Source organism: Etheostoma cragini, chromosome 18, assembly GCF_013103735.1.
Source record: "Etheostoma cragini isolate CJK2018 chromosome 18, CSU_Ecrag_1.0, whole genome shotgun sequence".
NCBI classification, from domain to species: Eukaryota; Metazoa; Chordata; class Actinopteri; order Perciformes; family Percidae; genus Etheostoma; species Etheostoma cragini.
The window spans coordinates 9,181,608-9,196,604 of record NC_048424.1 but is presented as its reverse complement, the minus strand read 5'-3'; the positions used below and the strand labels follow the sequence as shown (position 1 = coordinate 9,196,604).

At 40.3% G+C, this 14,997-nt stretch overlaps 2 protein-coding genes across 3 annotated transcripts in view; one reads left to right on the top strand and one right to left on the bottom strand.

Annotated features, from left to right (window-relative positions):
• zbtb2b (zinc finger and BTB domain containing 2b) overlaps nt 1-6,004 on the bottom strand; it is an 8,794-nt gene extending 2,790 nt beyond the window's left edge. The window contains exons 1-3 of the mRNA XM_034900253.1: nt 5,523-6,004; nt 2,103-2,283; nt 1-1,563 (exon numbers count right to left, since the gene is read on the bottom strand). The exon at nt 1-1,563 is cut by the window's left edge and continues 2,790 nt beyond it. Coding sequence (XP_034756144.1) covers nt 144-1,563; nt 2,103-2,275 — 1,593 coding nt within the window. The 5' untranslated portion in view covers nt 2,276-2,283; nt 5,523-6,004 and the 3' untranslated portion in view covers nt 1-143. The remainder of the gene's footprint in view (nt 1,564-2,102; nt 2,284-5,522) is intronic.
• Nucleotides 6,005-10,056: 4,052 nt separating this feature from the next.
• armt1 (acidic residue methyltransferase 1) lies at nt 10,057-14,297 on the top strand. Of its 2 annotated transcripts, XR_004660428.1 has the most exons (6): nt 10,057-10,314; nt 10,720-10,825; nt 10,927-11,168; nt 11,527-11,692; nt 12,091-13,148; nt 13,230-13,244. XR_004660428.1 is itself a non-coding variant. In XM_034900292.1 (5 exons), the coding sequence occupies exons 1-5, from the start codon at nt 10,256-10,258 to the stop codon at nt 12,877-12,879; spliced, it is 1,362 nt and encodes a 453-aa protein (XP_034756183.1). In that variant the 5' UTR covers nt 10,057-10,255; the 3' UTR covers nt 12,880-14,297. The 2 variants fall into 2 exon arrangements, 1 of the variants encoding a protein (XP_034756183.1); XM_034900292.1 differs by having other exon boundaries at nt 12,091-14,297.
• Nucleotides 14,298-14,997: the final 700 nt, after the last annotated feature.

Here is a 14,997-nt window from a genome sequence, read left to right as displayed (position 1 = left end):
CCCCCCCCCTCCAAAAAACAGTTTTAGTATACTGGGAACCTCAAACATACATAACCTGACAAACTTCACCTTTAGCTTACCTATTAACCATAATTTAGAAAGCAAACATACATGTTAAAAAGGACAAATACACAGTTTTGGCACTACTCGACGAGGATTTCCTCAGTCTTAATGGGTTCCAGTGGGGTGGCGGAGTTGGACAAATCAGAGCCTTCATCTTTGGAGAATTCTTCAGGCTGGAGCAGCATCCCTGCGCCCGTGTTTCCCTGCAGCCCCACTAATCCCCCTTGAGTAAAACACAAGTGTTTGATCACCTCATTGGGACTTGAGAAGGTGGTCGCACAAATGTTACACTTGTAAGGCTTTGATGAGCCCAAGAACATTGCCTCCATCTGGCTGCTGTCGTCGCCTGCAGCGCATAGTTCCATGCTCTGTCGGTCCACCATGGTGTAGGTGTCGGCCCCCTGGTTCAGGCACACATGGCGGGCTGCTTGGTTTGCCCGGCAAAAGCTCTTGCCACAAGCACTGCATTTGAAGGGCTTGCCTGTATGGATGTACATGTGTTCACGCCAGTGGCTCTTTTGAATAAACTTGCGGCCACAGGTGGAGCACTCGTACTTCCGCCGCTTAACTTCCCTGTCCAAGTCGGCACTCTCCAGGTTGTCGATGTCCGCAATGTCTGACGGAGGTGGCGTGTCTGCCTGAGAATGTAATCCTCCCACCCCCCAGCTGGATGTGGACACCTCTGCTCGGGGAGAGTCCGAATTGGTACCTGAAACGGGCGTTTGCTCGCTGTCACTAATTATCTCTACTGCTGTAGTGGCAGCCAAGGCACTTGACCCTGCCTTGAATCCCTTCAGGACCCCCTCTAACTCTAGCATCCTATGTTCTCTAGTCATGACAGGTGAGAGTGCATTGCTGGGCTCAGCTGGCACCTGCTGTAGAGCATGGGTGTGTTGGAGGAGATGCTCTCTCAGCAGGCTTCTCTGGGTGAATCGACTCCTGCACAGATGACACGAGTAATGCTTCCTAAAGGAGGAATTCCTCTTCATGATGCTGGGTTTTACATGGAGGATGGCGCTGGCTGAGGAACCATCTGCACTTAGCAAGTCCATTCCCCCCTCCTCAACTGTAGGCTTTGTGCCGCTGGTGGAGCCCTCCATGTCTGGGGTTGAGGACGTTAGCTTGGATAGTAAGGAATTTGCGTATGAAGCTGTGGCAGCTGTCGTGGACGGATACTTCCCCTCTGAGCTTGGCTGCTCAATGTCAAAAGGTGAGGAGAGCTGCCTTTGGGTGGACAATCTAGCTGACAGCCCTACCTGTTGGTCCGAGATCTGGATGCCGTAAAGGGAAGTGGATAGGTTGATGCTGTGCTGCTCAGAGTGTGAATACACAGACTGGCTGGCCTCCTGCAAGAGTGGATAGGCATGCAGGAATCTGACCCCTTGCTCCAGCCGTGCAGGGTCTATTAACTGGGGTGCAAGCTTCCCTGTGTACATCAGGTTGAGGAGGTAGCTGAAAATATCTGGCTGTATGTCAGCAGCCTTCAGGCGCACACAGTCACTGAAACACAAAGACATTACATTTAACTTGCATACGATGTCCAACTTGCATGTAAATAAATCTGTGGCAGCACTAGTCTTACTTTGCCAGACATATGTATCAAAGCGCTATGTCTGCCTATTATAATAGGATAGGGGGACAAGCGCTCTGGCTTGTTTGCATTTCTTTAAACCAATTGCAACATATACCATGTTTTGATCTTAATGCCCTTAAAGACCCATCAATTTGTCACCTCATCCATTCCATTGATCAAACAATAACATTGGTTGCGGGTCATCAAACTAAAAAGATTTAGATACACTCCAGTGGTCAACCATTGTGAAAAAAAAAAAACGTCAGTGTTTGACAACAACAAAAAATAGTGAGTGTTTGATTTTGATATGGTATCTGTAGGTTTTGGAAGCGGAATTTGGTTGTTTGTTTGGTTGGTAGGTTTGGTTTGTTTGTTTGGTTGGAATTTGGTTGGTTTGGTTGGTTGTTCAGTAACTTGTTGTGACAGCAATAGTCTGCCATTATTATTAACTACATTGTTCCTGTACCTGTCCTGATGAATGAAGAGCATTCTGAAGTAGTTGGAGAAGGCAGCAAGGACAGCTTTGTGGGCTTTAAAGAAGACATCTCCTATGGCCACAGTGCAGTCACACAGGAAGCCAAACTCCCTCTGAGCGTTAAGCTGCTGCAGCAGGATAAGACCATGGTTGGCCAACTCCATTCTTCAACCTGCACAAAAGCACACACACACACACACACACAAATGAGTTTCCTGTCTGGAAGGAGACCAGAGTTTACTGTGACCACAAAGTGTCAGGACTCAGGTTGACAGGGGGATCTAACAACCTTGCCAGCTTTTAACAACAGTGAAGAATCATTTTGTAAAACTGGAGACAATAAATCTAGCACTAATGTCAGAAAATGATGCCAATTAATGATGTGGCTCAGCAAAACAAAAACATCCCTGTTTTATTTGTTCAATGTCTTGTACAAGTCGGTATTTGCACGTGTTTTGCAATGGTACATAAGAGCAAAAACACGTCATTTTTTATTTTAAATTTTATCCAGGACATCAGACATGCAAAATATTATTCTTCTAAATAAGTTCTGAACAGATATTTTTTTTCATAAATGACAACCAGTGGAGCGTTGCACGATAGAACAAGTGATATTGATTATGAATATTGCAATATTGATATTATTTTAAAGATGTAGAATTACAAAAGTTACAGGAAAATGCATCAAAATAAATTCATAACAAATACAACATAAGGTTTATTTCAGCTACAACATGAATAAATAAATACTGACCATGTCTACGGAATAGGACATGTTTTACTAGTTGTACAGTATAAATTAAATAAAGAGAACGGGACACAACTTTTCTTTTGCTTCTCTGATTCATTCAGTTTTGTTGCCTCTTTCTATTTCTTCACTTCTTTCATATGCACACATGGTTTCTCAGGTAGTGGACTCGTGCGCTGACGTGTACTAACATGTGCAAGTGGCCCGGTAACTGGCCAATGAAATAATGATCATTATAGCATTTCAAGCGGGCTCTAAATCAAACACAACTAAACCACAAAGCCAAGGACGGGACGCAGGGCTCCACAAAATATTGCATACTTATCGTGACACTTTTGATATAATATTGTGCAACGTGATATTGCGATTACAATATTGATTTGGTATATCATGCACCAGTGTGTTCAAATTAGTTCCTATACAAGCCAAATCTATTCATCATACCCTCTCATGTTCCACTTTGGTTAAAATTATAAAATTGAGCTACAGAGGGTTCTGGCCCCTAAATATCAGTAGGAGACACTGAAAACAAGTAGATAATGTAGCTTATTTTTACTACAGATCATGTTTCTTTGAAAACCTTGGTGAGACATCCTTTTGCATTGACTTGGTCCAGATAGAGTCCAAGCCCTCCAAACTTAAGGGACATTTCAGAGCTATGCACGTTCCGCTGGCCAATAAGATGGGTGTAGCTGACCCCTAAAAAGGTCACTGGGGAGACCACAAGGGCTTCAGGACATCACATGATCAGGCTTATGGGTGTCGACACACATTCCTAAAGCAGAACTGGTTCTACCCCCTTTGTGAATCTCCAAATGCTTTCTCCACACCACACAGCCTAAGGTATGAAGCTACGAAGACTGGGAAGATGATGGATACCTCATCAGCCAATTTACCTCAGATAATCAGAAACATAACTGCATATGCCCTGCTGGTTACAAAAACAATGAAAAAGCCCCTTGCACATATGCATTTCATCAGATAGGTCAGGATGTTGGCACTGCAGTGCTCCAGGAAAAGGCTAGGTTTTCGTGTCTTGTGCAAGGGGGGGGGGGGAATACAGCAGTAGTCACTCAAGACGTAAAGTCTACCCATTAACCACGCTCTTGTTTTAACTTCAATTAGAACTGGCCAATATGGAAAAATCAAATATCCCAATATTTTTGACCAAATACATCAGTGTAGATATTCCTGCGATGTTCTATGGTGCTTTCACACAATATTAACACAATGAGAGTTTTGATAAATAATCACCAATAATGTGGATACATTTACTAGGTGGGTAAAGGCAAATAAAAAAAAGCCAGTACGTCTGGTAAGTTCAGAAAACTACATCTCTTTACAGTAATGCAGCCTTTAAAACCAGAAAAAGACAACACTTGCTTTATTATGAGATCCAAAATGCAAGATATCTAGCCTAATATGTTGATGTTGAAATAATATTGATATAACACCCAGCCCTCACTTCAATATATGTGCGGATGCTAGATTATTATGTGCATCTAGCTACAAATAATGCAGACTAAGAAAACAGTCCTTCAATAAATCCTGCGTTATTAAATGAGCTGAACACTCCCTGGTTCCAACCTCTCAAATGTGAAATCTTTTGTTTTGGACTGTTGTTGGACAAAACATTTTGCAATATGAATACATCATATATGCACCCGCCACCCCCAGTTCTTAAGAAATGATATTAGAATGTTTTCTATAAATCCGTCTTTTCCCTGTAAAGAGAGTATTGTTTTCCAGTTGTTTGGGCTGGCATAGTACATATTTACTGTTTGATGTTTTTGTTTGAGCTTGTTCATTTTAAGATCCTTTACTTTGTCAGGTCCTTTGGCTTTATTCTCATTTAATTTGCCACGTCTGTTTTTCTTTTGTAAAGCACTTTATAACATTAAGAAAAGTGCTATATTAATATATTATTTTTATATTCCTACTGTCTATTATGGTATTGCCCCGAAAAGGCTTTAGTTTGGTAGTGTTACTCCAGAACACGCGAGTATTTTTGGTGGCTCCCACAGATCTAAAGTATATGTGCCCGATTGACACAACTATTATCATGTGAATGCAAGTTGTATGCGCATGATCCATTAAGTTAGCCCCAGCACCATGTGTAAATCAATACCACATACTGTATAAAACTAGATCAATACCAACTTGTTCGCAACAATAAAGCACCGCCCTTCATGTGATGTAGACACGTGGAACGGTTACTTCCGTAGTGAGATTTTATGTTATTCTGAAAATACACCGTTAAAACTGCCTGCGAGGAAAGCACGCGAGGAAGGTAAACACGCCAGCGGAATAACCGTCCAATGATGCGAATAGAAAAGCAAGCTAAAGTACATAAAGCATTGTAACCGAACAGAGAGCATCCAAACGAGCGCGCCTAGACTGTCTCTTGCCTCTGGTCTCTCTCGGTTGCAATTGCTAGCGCGAGAAAACGGACATGCATGCATGCACGCGGGCGCGCGCGCACTACACTCACACACACACATGCAGGGAAAGCACGAGAGACGCAAGGGGGATGGGGTTGGTCACGAATGCGTTTCTTTTAACTTCCCCGTGACAATTGCAGTTAGCCGAAGCGAACACAAGTAGCCATATAATGTAACGCCACCAGTAAACGAATGAGTAAGTATACGCTACAAACAACGTACCTGCAAGCCGTTTAAATCCGTGGGGTTTGCCGTGTTGCCGTTGTTTGTTTGTTACCGGGGACTCGTTCGTCCTCTCTGGGCTCGCAGCAGCTTGTACTGTTCCTTGCAAACGCAGCATTCGTTGTCGGCGGCGGAGAGGGTCGTCCGTCGTTGTTTTCCGGTTAGGGGTTTTACGTTACAATCACATGACTGTGGGTAAGAAGCAGCCAAAAAACAGCCGTTGTAAAATCCGTTGAGCAAGGGGCGGTTGAGTTAACGTTAATTTCCCGCACTGTAACCGCCGCGAGATCAACTCCCTCCATACAGTTTTTTTTTGACAGCCGGCGAGTTTGAACATTAACAGCTATGCTGACTCGCCGGATGGTAGTTAATCGCTCTGTATCTGCCGTTAACGACACGTTCAACCTGAAACCGAAATGTGGCTCTGAGTGTATCATGTTGATCCTCTGAATTAGCAAAATAGCTTTTCCCGCATTTCATCTGCATTTTCGGTCGACGCTAAGCCGATACCAGATTTTCAACAAGTTAAGGAACTAACTTCTAATTATTTAATGTGATGCATATTCATATTTTTTTTAAATATATTCAGTGGATAATGCCAACATCAAAGCAAGGAGGCAGGCTTCATAAGACGAATAGTAAGATATTCAAATCTAGGCTATTTCACCACAATGCGACATTTCCCCTTTTGAATCCTACATAACTAAGCAGTAACAGACTCAAGAATTATGATCATATTGATACAAAATATGAGGTCAAAAATGTATAACATCTCTAACATTTCAACAAGCTTACAGTAAATTTGTCTGTGAACTATTTTCTTTCTGATAAGTAACGTTATGTTTAGTTATTTTTATTAATAATAAAGCTTTAATGCAGACACAGGTCCATATTACACATCATACAGTATAAAATGTATACTGTATTCGTTGATGTTTTGTTCTCAAATGTAATGTGAAAACTACAGTAAGGCAATAAAACAAGGTTTACAATTCATAGCTGATGCATTTGTGAAGTGCTTTATATAAACTTAAGATTTAAAAGGATAATTGATCAAGCTCATACTGAATTTATTTAGTTTCTAGGGGAACTGGATTCACCCTTGACAAGGCTTTTATCTTACAATAGGCGTACTTGGGGAAGCAGGATGTGATTCCATTAAAACTCTTGTTAAAGGAGAATTTCCGTTTAATTCCAACACATGGCTCTGTTGTTTGTTAATTGGAAGTGCTGTTAGTAGCAAGAAAAACAAAAACAATTGGTGCTGCCTACACCGTGTTATCCTCTTGCTAGAGTTAGCAACCAACAAGCTTAAACAGGGCAAGTTTTAAACATGTCTTTAGCCTCTTAACATGATAAAAATGTCATTAAAAGTGCCACCCCATGTGCAGTGATTCCTCCCAAGTGAACACAGTGAATCTGACTGCTGTAGATGTGAAAGAAATGCATGACAGTTGTGCTAATTCAGCTGTGTTTAGTTCCTGTGTTGATACTGCAAGGAGTGCTTCAGGACTGTCTACAGAGTACACAACCGAAAAGAGATTCAAACATATTTTCAAAATTAAGCATATGCTTATTCTTTTTAAAGTAAGTGCTGTAGTAAAACTAGCAGGAGACAAGTTGTAATTGAGGTAAGTTTGGAGACACTACCTTATTTAATCATTAAATTGATAGCCTACATACTTTTGTTTATCTCTTTTCTGCGTTTTATTTTGTAGACGGTTCCTAAGCTATCTAACTGCCTTCTCAACACTGGAACTAAATACAGCTGCATTAGCACGGTCTTCGGGATTGTCTGTTTGTGAAGAAAGTGAAGTTTCCAAGCACCTGTGTAAGAGTGCAAATATTGGCAGAGAAATGTATAAACTCTTGACGATAACTACATCAGAAAAATACTTTTACAGATAAAGCTGAGCAGCACAACAGCACTTAACAAGTGAGTTAACAATTTTTGTGGGTTGTCGCTTTTGATTGGGAAAAGAGTGATATCATCTGCATGTTGTACACAGTACAGTCTTCATTAGAGCCATTATTTTGTGATCCAACAAAGGGTTGTATGCCATAAAAAGCTTTTGAAATGAGCGACTCAAAATTCAATTAGGAAAATCCAACCTTTTAAGGGCACCAATTTTCTTTGCTAATGTATAATGTATTAAAAATAAATAAACGTTCTTTCTTAAAATAAAGGAGGCATAAGTATACACACCCCTGTTAAATTCCCATGGAAGCAGGCAGATTTTTATTTTTAAAGGCCAGATATTTCATGGATCCAGGATACTATGCATCCTGAGAACGTTCCCTTGGCCTGTGGAATTAAAATAGCCCCACATCATCACATACACTTCACCATATCTAGAGATAGGCATGGGGAACTTTTCATAAGATCATTTCTCAATGCGAATCAAAGCAGCTATTAAGCTAACTGAAATAAAACAATGGTAATAGATAGATAGATAGAGCAGTCACACAGCACAAAATATAAATATAAATGAAACACTAGGATACAGGATACATACATTCAATGCACATGAAATAATAATAGGAATAAAATACAAACTTATGCAAGCCACTGGACATTTTTGTCATCAGATGTTGTCCTAGTGTAAACACCATTTTTCTTTCCCAGAACTGTCATAACAGAGTTGCATTTTAGCCTTTGGACAGGGAGTCCAGGCGGGACCAGACTAAGGACAATGTAGCTCTCTGAAAAGGCTTGTTCTGTAGGCAGAGAATAGGTGGAGAGTTTGTAAGGGAAGTGAAGACATGAGAGATGTAAACGGGGCCTTGGGAACCTTAAAGTCTCTGTCCTGTCAACAAGCAACAGATCTAGATACGATCTTGCACAATTTTACTAAAACAAATTAGTTAAACAAAATGTAGGCCTGTGGGGTAGCCTACAAAATGTTTCACAAACAAAACCGAGACTCTTGGTAGCAATAGTATGGTAATGTCCGCAGGACAAAGACATGTTTACTTTGCTGAATGGCCCACAGCAGGGGTTTACTGAAAGAAGATAAACTGTTACCATGCTGACTGATTGTTTTTATCAAGATCAATAGGCCTACATTATAATCAATAGATTTTTATGATAATGCTCTACCATTAGGGCTTAGGAGAAAGGAGGAAATCCTGTCTGCCTCTGTTCAAATGGCTTTCTTATGCCCTAAAAAGAGAATGGACTTCCACATGACTGCCCTGCCACTGGTTTTCAGTAAATTGATTTTTCCTGCCTAATGCATTTTCCAAAAAATACAACCAATGCATGTAATTGTTTAAAGCATAAAAAGAATAGCAAGAATTGTATTAGCTTTGGCCAACCCTAAGGTCAGGACAGAATTTACACATAGGCTAACTTAGTTGCTCAAATGAAATCGCCTAATCCACAAGCCTATACTGCGTAGCGTATGAGACGAGTGTGTGGTGAGCTGCAACCACCTGTTTAAACAGGACCTTTAACTGCCGCCCTCCCCACCCCCATGTCCATGGCCTGTTTTGAAACCGGAGTGGTGAGTCACTTCTCTCTCGGTTTAGAAAAACAGATCCGGGCAGACTGGGGCCCGGAGGGGGGATGGGAGTGCCGGCGGTGGACGCAGCTGGACTCCCACTCCCAAGGACCCCACATCCTGACAACGGCCCGCCGTGTTCCCATAGTGACCGGGGCTGATCTGAGAGAGGGGGGGGAACACCGCCAGAATGAATTGCAACGCGTATTTCCCAGCCTGCTAATCGTAGGTGCAGACAGCTAATCAATTGGTCATGTTCTTCAAAAAGAGAACCAAGAATGAAGAGACCTTCCCGTTTCCAAACTCTAAAGTGGACCATAAACATTATGTTATTAATTTGTTGCCATGATCTTATGTAAGGGAGGATCAATGTGGGCTGGGCCCATTTAGCGCCAATGTCTTTTATACTTTTATTTTAGGACTTTATATTGGAGTGTAAACTGATAAGTAACATGAAACGTTCTTCAAAACTGATATAGGTATATAGATAGATAATAGTGTATACTTTATTAATCCCGCAAGTGGGAATTACAATGCTTTCACTCTGTTAGGCCTACACACTTTACACACAGGCTGAATTAGACACACATGCTCAGTACCTATACATGCACTAGATGGAGAGATGTCAGAGTGTGGGGGGTGCCCATGGAGCAGTTGGGGGTTCAGTGCCTTGTTCAAGAACACCAGTGCACAGGAGGTGAACTGGCACCAGTCCACCACCATTTGGTCCGAATGAGGACTTAAACCAGCGACCCTCCGGTTCCCTACCCATCTCCCTGCTGACAGAACTGCCCCAGATAGATAGATTAAATACAACATATAAACTACTATTTTAAAACTCACAAATGTCTTAACCATACTGTGCAAACTATAGTCCATAACCTACAGCATTATTGATTGATTGATAATCATGGGACACTATAACTTGCCAACTTTGCAGTTTACACATCAACCCCTAGATGGTAGCATTGTATCCTAAATAAAAACCAAGTCTAACGAACCAGGAAACAAATATTAAAATGTTAAATAAGTGTTACCCATAGACAGTTAAAGAAAGGTGTTACCAAAAACAGAAGATGGCAAGCATAATAATACAATCTGCTTTACCACGTAACGTTAAGATAAACGTTACGTCTGGTTCAAGCCTTAAACAGACCCTAAAACGTTGTTCCTGTCCTGGAAATTGTATCGATAAAGTTTGAATTTGAACAGTCTTCCACTGCTACAATTATGGCGTCTGATCAAATTGTGCACGGAGTTCCTCCTTCACTGTCTGCTAAGGTGGTTGGGTATGTGGACAGCTGATCTAACAACTTTGTCACCATGTTATATAATGTGGCTAAATACACTGTTGTATTAAAACGGCTAATTTGGGACTGTCCTGTTCAAACCAGCAGTAGCATTAGCTTGTTGACAGAAATACATTCAATTGGTAATAACTAGCTAGCTAAGAAGAGTAACTTTACACAGCAGGTTTTAGACATGTACCATATAACGCTGACTCGGTACACTTAATTATTTGTTTACCGTTCGTTATACCAGCAAGTATTATTTCTGCAGTCGAAATGTTTGAAAAATATGGCTAACGTTAACTTTGCATCTTGCTAGCTTGATTAGCTTAGTGCATACACTTGCACACTTGTATCACTAAGTGTCAGTGTAACATCAATGGCTAACATATCGTTTCTCTGCAGGTCATTTGCCTATTTGACCGTGAGAGACAGATTACCGACCATCCTGACTAAAGTTATAGACACAATACATCGCAACAAAAACAAGTTTTTTGAAGAATATGGAGAGGTAAGAATTGTTAATCAGTTGAATTAGAGCATCCGGAATTATGAGGCCCATTTGAAAACATTAAATTTGGTCTTGCGTGTTTCCTCTTTTTTTTCATGCAGGAGGGTATTCAGGCAGAGAAGCAAACAATAGCTCTGCTGTCTAAGATGAGGAACGAGCTGCAAACTGATAAGCCAGTACTACCACTAATAGACACCCTTCAAGACACAGAGTACTGGAACCAGTACCTGCAGAAACATCAGAAACTGCAAGGAGAGGAGGAGTCCGTCAGCTGGTTCAAGTCTCCTTGGCTTTATGTGGAGTGCTACATGTACCGCAGGATACAGGAGGCCCTCTGGCTAAAGTGAGAAACATTTTCATCTTTTAATAGGAACTATTGCTTCCCTGCGATATGTAGTGACATATGTGTCCCTATATTTGTTTAGAAATTATATGGCTTTGCATATCATTGGACAAGTCTTTTTTAATATGATGTTCGTCACACTGGAACGCAAAACAATGGCAACTTAAGCTGTCCAGCTCTAAAAACAATTTTAATTTTTTTTATTTGTAGTATATTATTACTGCAAAATTGAGTGTTATCATTTTCCTTATAATAAGAATATTGCAGTCTTAGAAGTACATGCAGCTTTTTATATTTATCTATATTGTGTTCAAGTTCTCCTCTAGTCCTCATTTTTTTTTGTACTTTTATATTTCAGTCCTCCCATCAGTGACTATGACGTGTTTAATGAGGGAAAGACTCAGAGCTTTTTTGAGTCTCAGCAGGCTATGATGGCCTTATGTACATACTTGGAGGGTGTCAACAAGAACATGGCGGATCTCTCCAAGAATCAGCTGTTGGAGCATTTTAACAAACTACTACAGGTAAGGATCTTCTATACCAACCTTATACATGACAATCAAGTAAGTGAAGTTATAAGCTTCACAAATCAATCGTTTTATATCAACAGTGGTACAAATGTGATATATAATGCGAACGGTGCTTGTATTGACAAGCCCATAGACATATTCTGTTCTACGGAGCATTTCAGCGTCTTATACGTCCTGTAACTTTAATGTTTTTGTTACGTCTCACGTCTCTTATCAACCTAGTTTTTTGGCCTTTGCTGTTTTCAATGAAAAAACTGATAAAGGACATGATGAATTAATAAAGTCATACAAAATAATCTGTCCATCTATTTTCTATGTCATTAATCTTATTTGGGGGTCATATGTCAACACATTACAATAGATTTAAGATTTTTTTATTTGACTCTTCCTAGGTTTCTCTATGGGGGAACAAGTGTGATCTGTCCATCTCTGCTGGTCAAGATAACTCACAGAAGACCAGTCCAATAGATTCCCTCAACAGCCTACAACCCTTCATCTTGGTGAATGACTCCAAAATGGTATGGTCAACTCTTATTTCCGCCCAAAGGCCAGGACAGTTAGAGAAAACCACTGCAGTCAGAGTGGACATTGTTCTGGACAATGCTGGCTTTGAGTTATTCACTGACTTGGTCTTAGCAGATTTCCTGGTTTCCTCCGGCCTTGCGCATGAGGTCCACTTTCACGGTAAATCCATTCCGTGGTTTGTCTCGGATGTCACAGCTAACGATTTTCAGTGGACCATTCGGCAAACCGTGGCGGCCAATCACAAGTGGATGTCAAAGAATGGCGTACAGTGGATGACCCACCTGAAGGAGGGTGTGTGGTTCTATCATGATCATCGTTTCTGGACGCAGCCCCATGAGTTCTGTGACATGGTGACGGATGCTCCGGACCTGTATGCGACCCTACAGAGGGCAGACCTGCTGCTGTTTAAAGGTGATCTTAACTACAGAAAGCTGACGGGGGACAGGGACTGGGATTACACAGTGGGCTTTAATACTGCGCTGCAAGGTTTTGGACCTGCACCGCTGTGTAGCCTGAGGACTCTCAAGGCCAACGTTCAGGTCGGTCTGCAGCCAGGCCAAGGGGAGAAGCTCAGATCCCAAGACCCAGACTGGATGACCAACGGCAAATACGCTGTCATTCAGTTCTACAGCTCAAAGTCAGAACAGAAGGACTGACCTCGGAATCTCACTGGCAAGATGTGGAATCATAACAACCTTCCAGTAAGAAGTACTATAAGAAGGAGTTACCTTTTAAACCACAAGACCATTAAGTTACACGAGTTAGGTAATGGTATCTTCGTTCTCGTTGTTAGTTAGTACTTCATCATGTTTGATACAGAAATGCACATTAGCAGAAATATATTTTATCTATTTTCACAACATATTTGTACCACGTCGTCCTTAAAATGTTAGCACTTAGTTCTAATGATTTCACAATGTTTACAGTGGCAAATTTATCGTTTGAAGTAAAAATTAGGGTTGCTCTTAATTGCAAATGGCTTATGTGTTGTGCACAATGTATTAAGTCATAATGTTTACAGGTTAGTGTAGAGGCTGTGAACAGTTGAGTAACAATTGGGCTTTACAAATCTTATAAATACTTTTCTTTTTTTGCATGCAGTTGAAAAAAGTCATAAATGTAATATCGTGTTATTTTTATTTTAACTCGGCTTTGGTTGATTTATTGTTGCACTAATTGTCATTGATGTGCATGCATCGAAACATGCAGACAGCCATTTAAGTTCATGACATTCATTTAAAAACTGTTTTGATCAGTTTTAAAGATTATAGTCTGTTATTTCGGCAGGTTAACGATAACAGTGATGAAATGTGCTTGTTTTGTTTAAAATGACAACCCAGACCACTGTATCTTCATAGGTAAAAGTGGATGTCTCTGTGCACACTGTTATGTCATCTAGATTCTCATTGTCAGTGTCAATACCTCCAGAGGTGATGTGAACTGGATTCTTTTCAGTGTTGCTTGGGGAAATTATATAACTTTCACTACTGGGTTTGATTTAATAAAGAATTGCATTTACTGGTCTTTTCCTACTGTTGTACTTTGGAAGCATGAGAGATAAGCAATAACTTTATCAACTTTATCTAGTGCAATTATCTACTGTCTATCCAGATGGTTTAATCGCATTCAAGTGCAGCAAATGTATTTTATTTACTTGCATTTACCCTCCAAATATTGTGAACCATTTCACCTAAAATTTTGAGCAAATGCATTTGTACATATTATAATCCACCATTAGATATCTTAAATGTTAACCAGTAGTATGACATTTCTTTTAATTAATGTTTTACAACTGTTGACCTTTCATCTACTTGGTGTCAGGGTGGACCTGGAAATGCTGCAACACTAACATTCTAATTCCAGAAGGAGTTGGCAAAATGAAATGCATCATTTAGGCTGCTGATATGCTTTGTCAATGTTATCTGTGATTAAATTCAAGTCAATTACGGAAAGAAGCAGCCAATCTGATTGCGCCGTTTAGCTACTGGTTTAATTTGTCAACCTTGGTTTCCTAATGTAACAGTGTCTTCATTTTATTCCAGGGGAAATGATAAAGAAATACGTATCATCATCATCAGCGCTACTTGTTTTCCACTTGACCTGACATGTCCTGAAAATTGGGCTGTTTACTCAAGAAGATGTTGCACAGAGAAGGGAAAATAAAGGGCCAAATGTTCAGGTTATCCTCGGTGGGGGAGGTTGTTGCTTGTGATCATCTTTATCTTTGTGAATTTCTTGCATTGTTGACTGTCTGTCAGCTCACAGTTTCACATGTAAAAAAATATATTCTAATTCAAGCCCCCAATTATTTGATGCTTTTTATCAGCATCATTTGTATAATTGAAATTGATCATTTGAAAGTGACCTCTTGCAAATGTGTGCACTAAATTATTTATACATTGTACTCCTGTTGTAACTGGTTTTATATTTCACTTGCCATGAATGTTAGAATAATCCCAACATATTTAGTTTATTAGTGTTCCAGCTCACAAGGTTGTTTTTTTACCGTGACTCCTTGTCCCAAAAGATGCAAGGACTAATAGGATCTGTGATGATAACAAACCTGGAACTTTTGCGCAGTAAACATGAACATTGAGTTCTCTGCCCCATTCCTTTCATTTGTTTAAATATAGTGTCTATTTCATCTGGGACTTGACCTAACCTATAGTAATGATTAACTAGTCCATATTGTGGTCCTATACTATATAGCATCCTCCTTTCAATGAAATGGCACTAGGAAATTATGATTGTTTTTTTACTTCTGTCAATGTTTT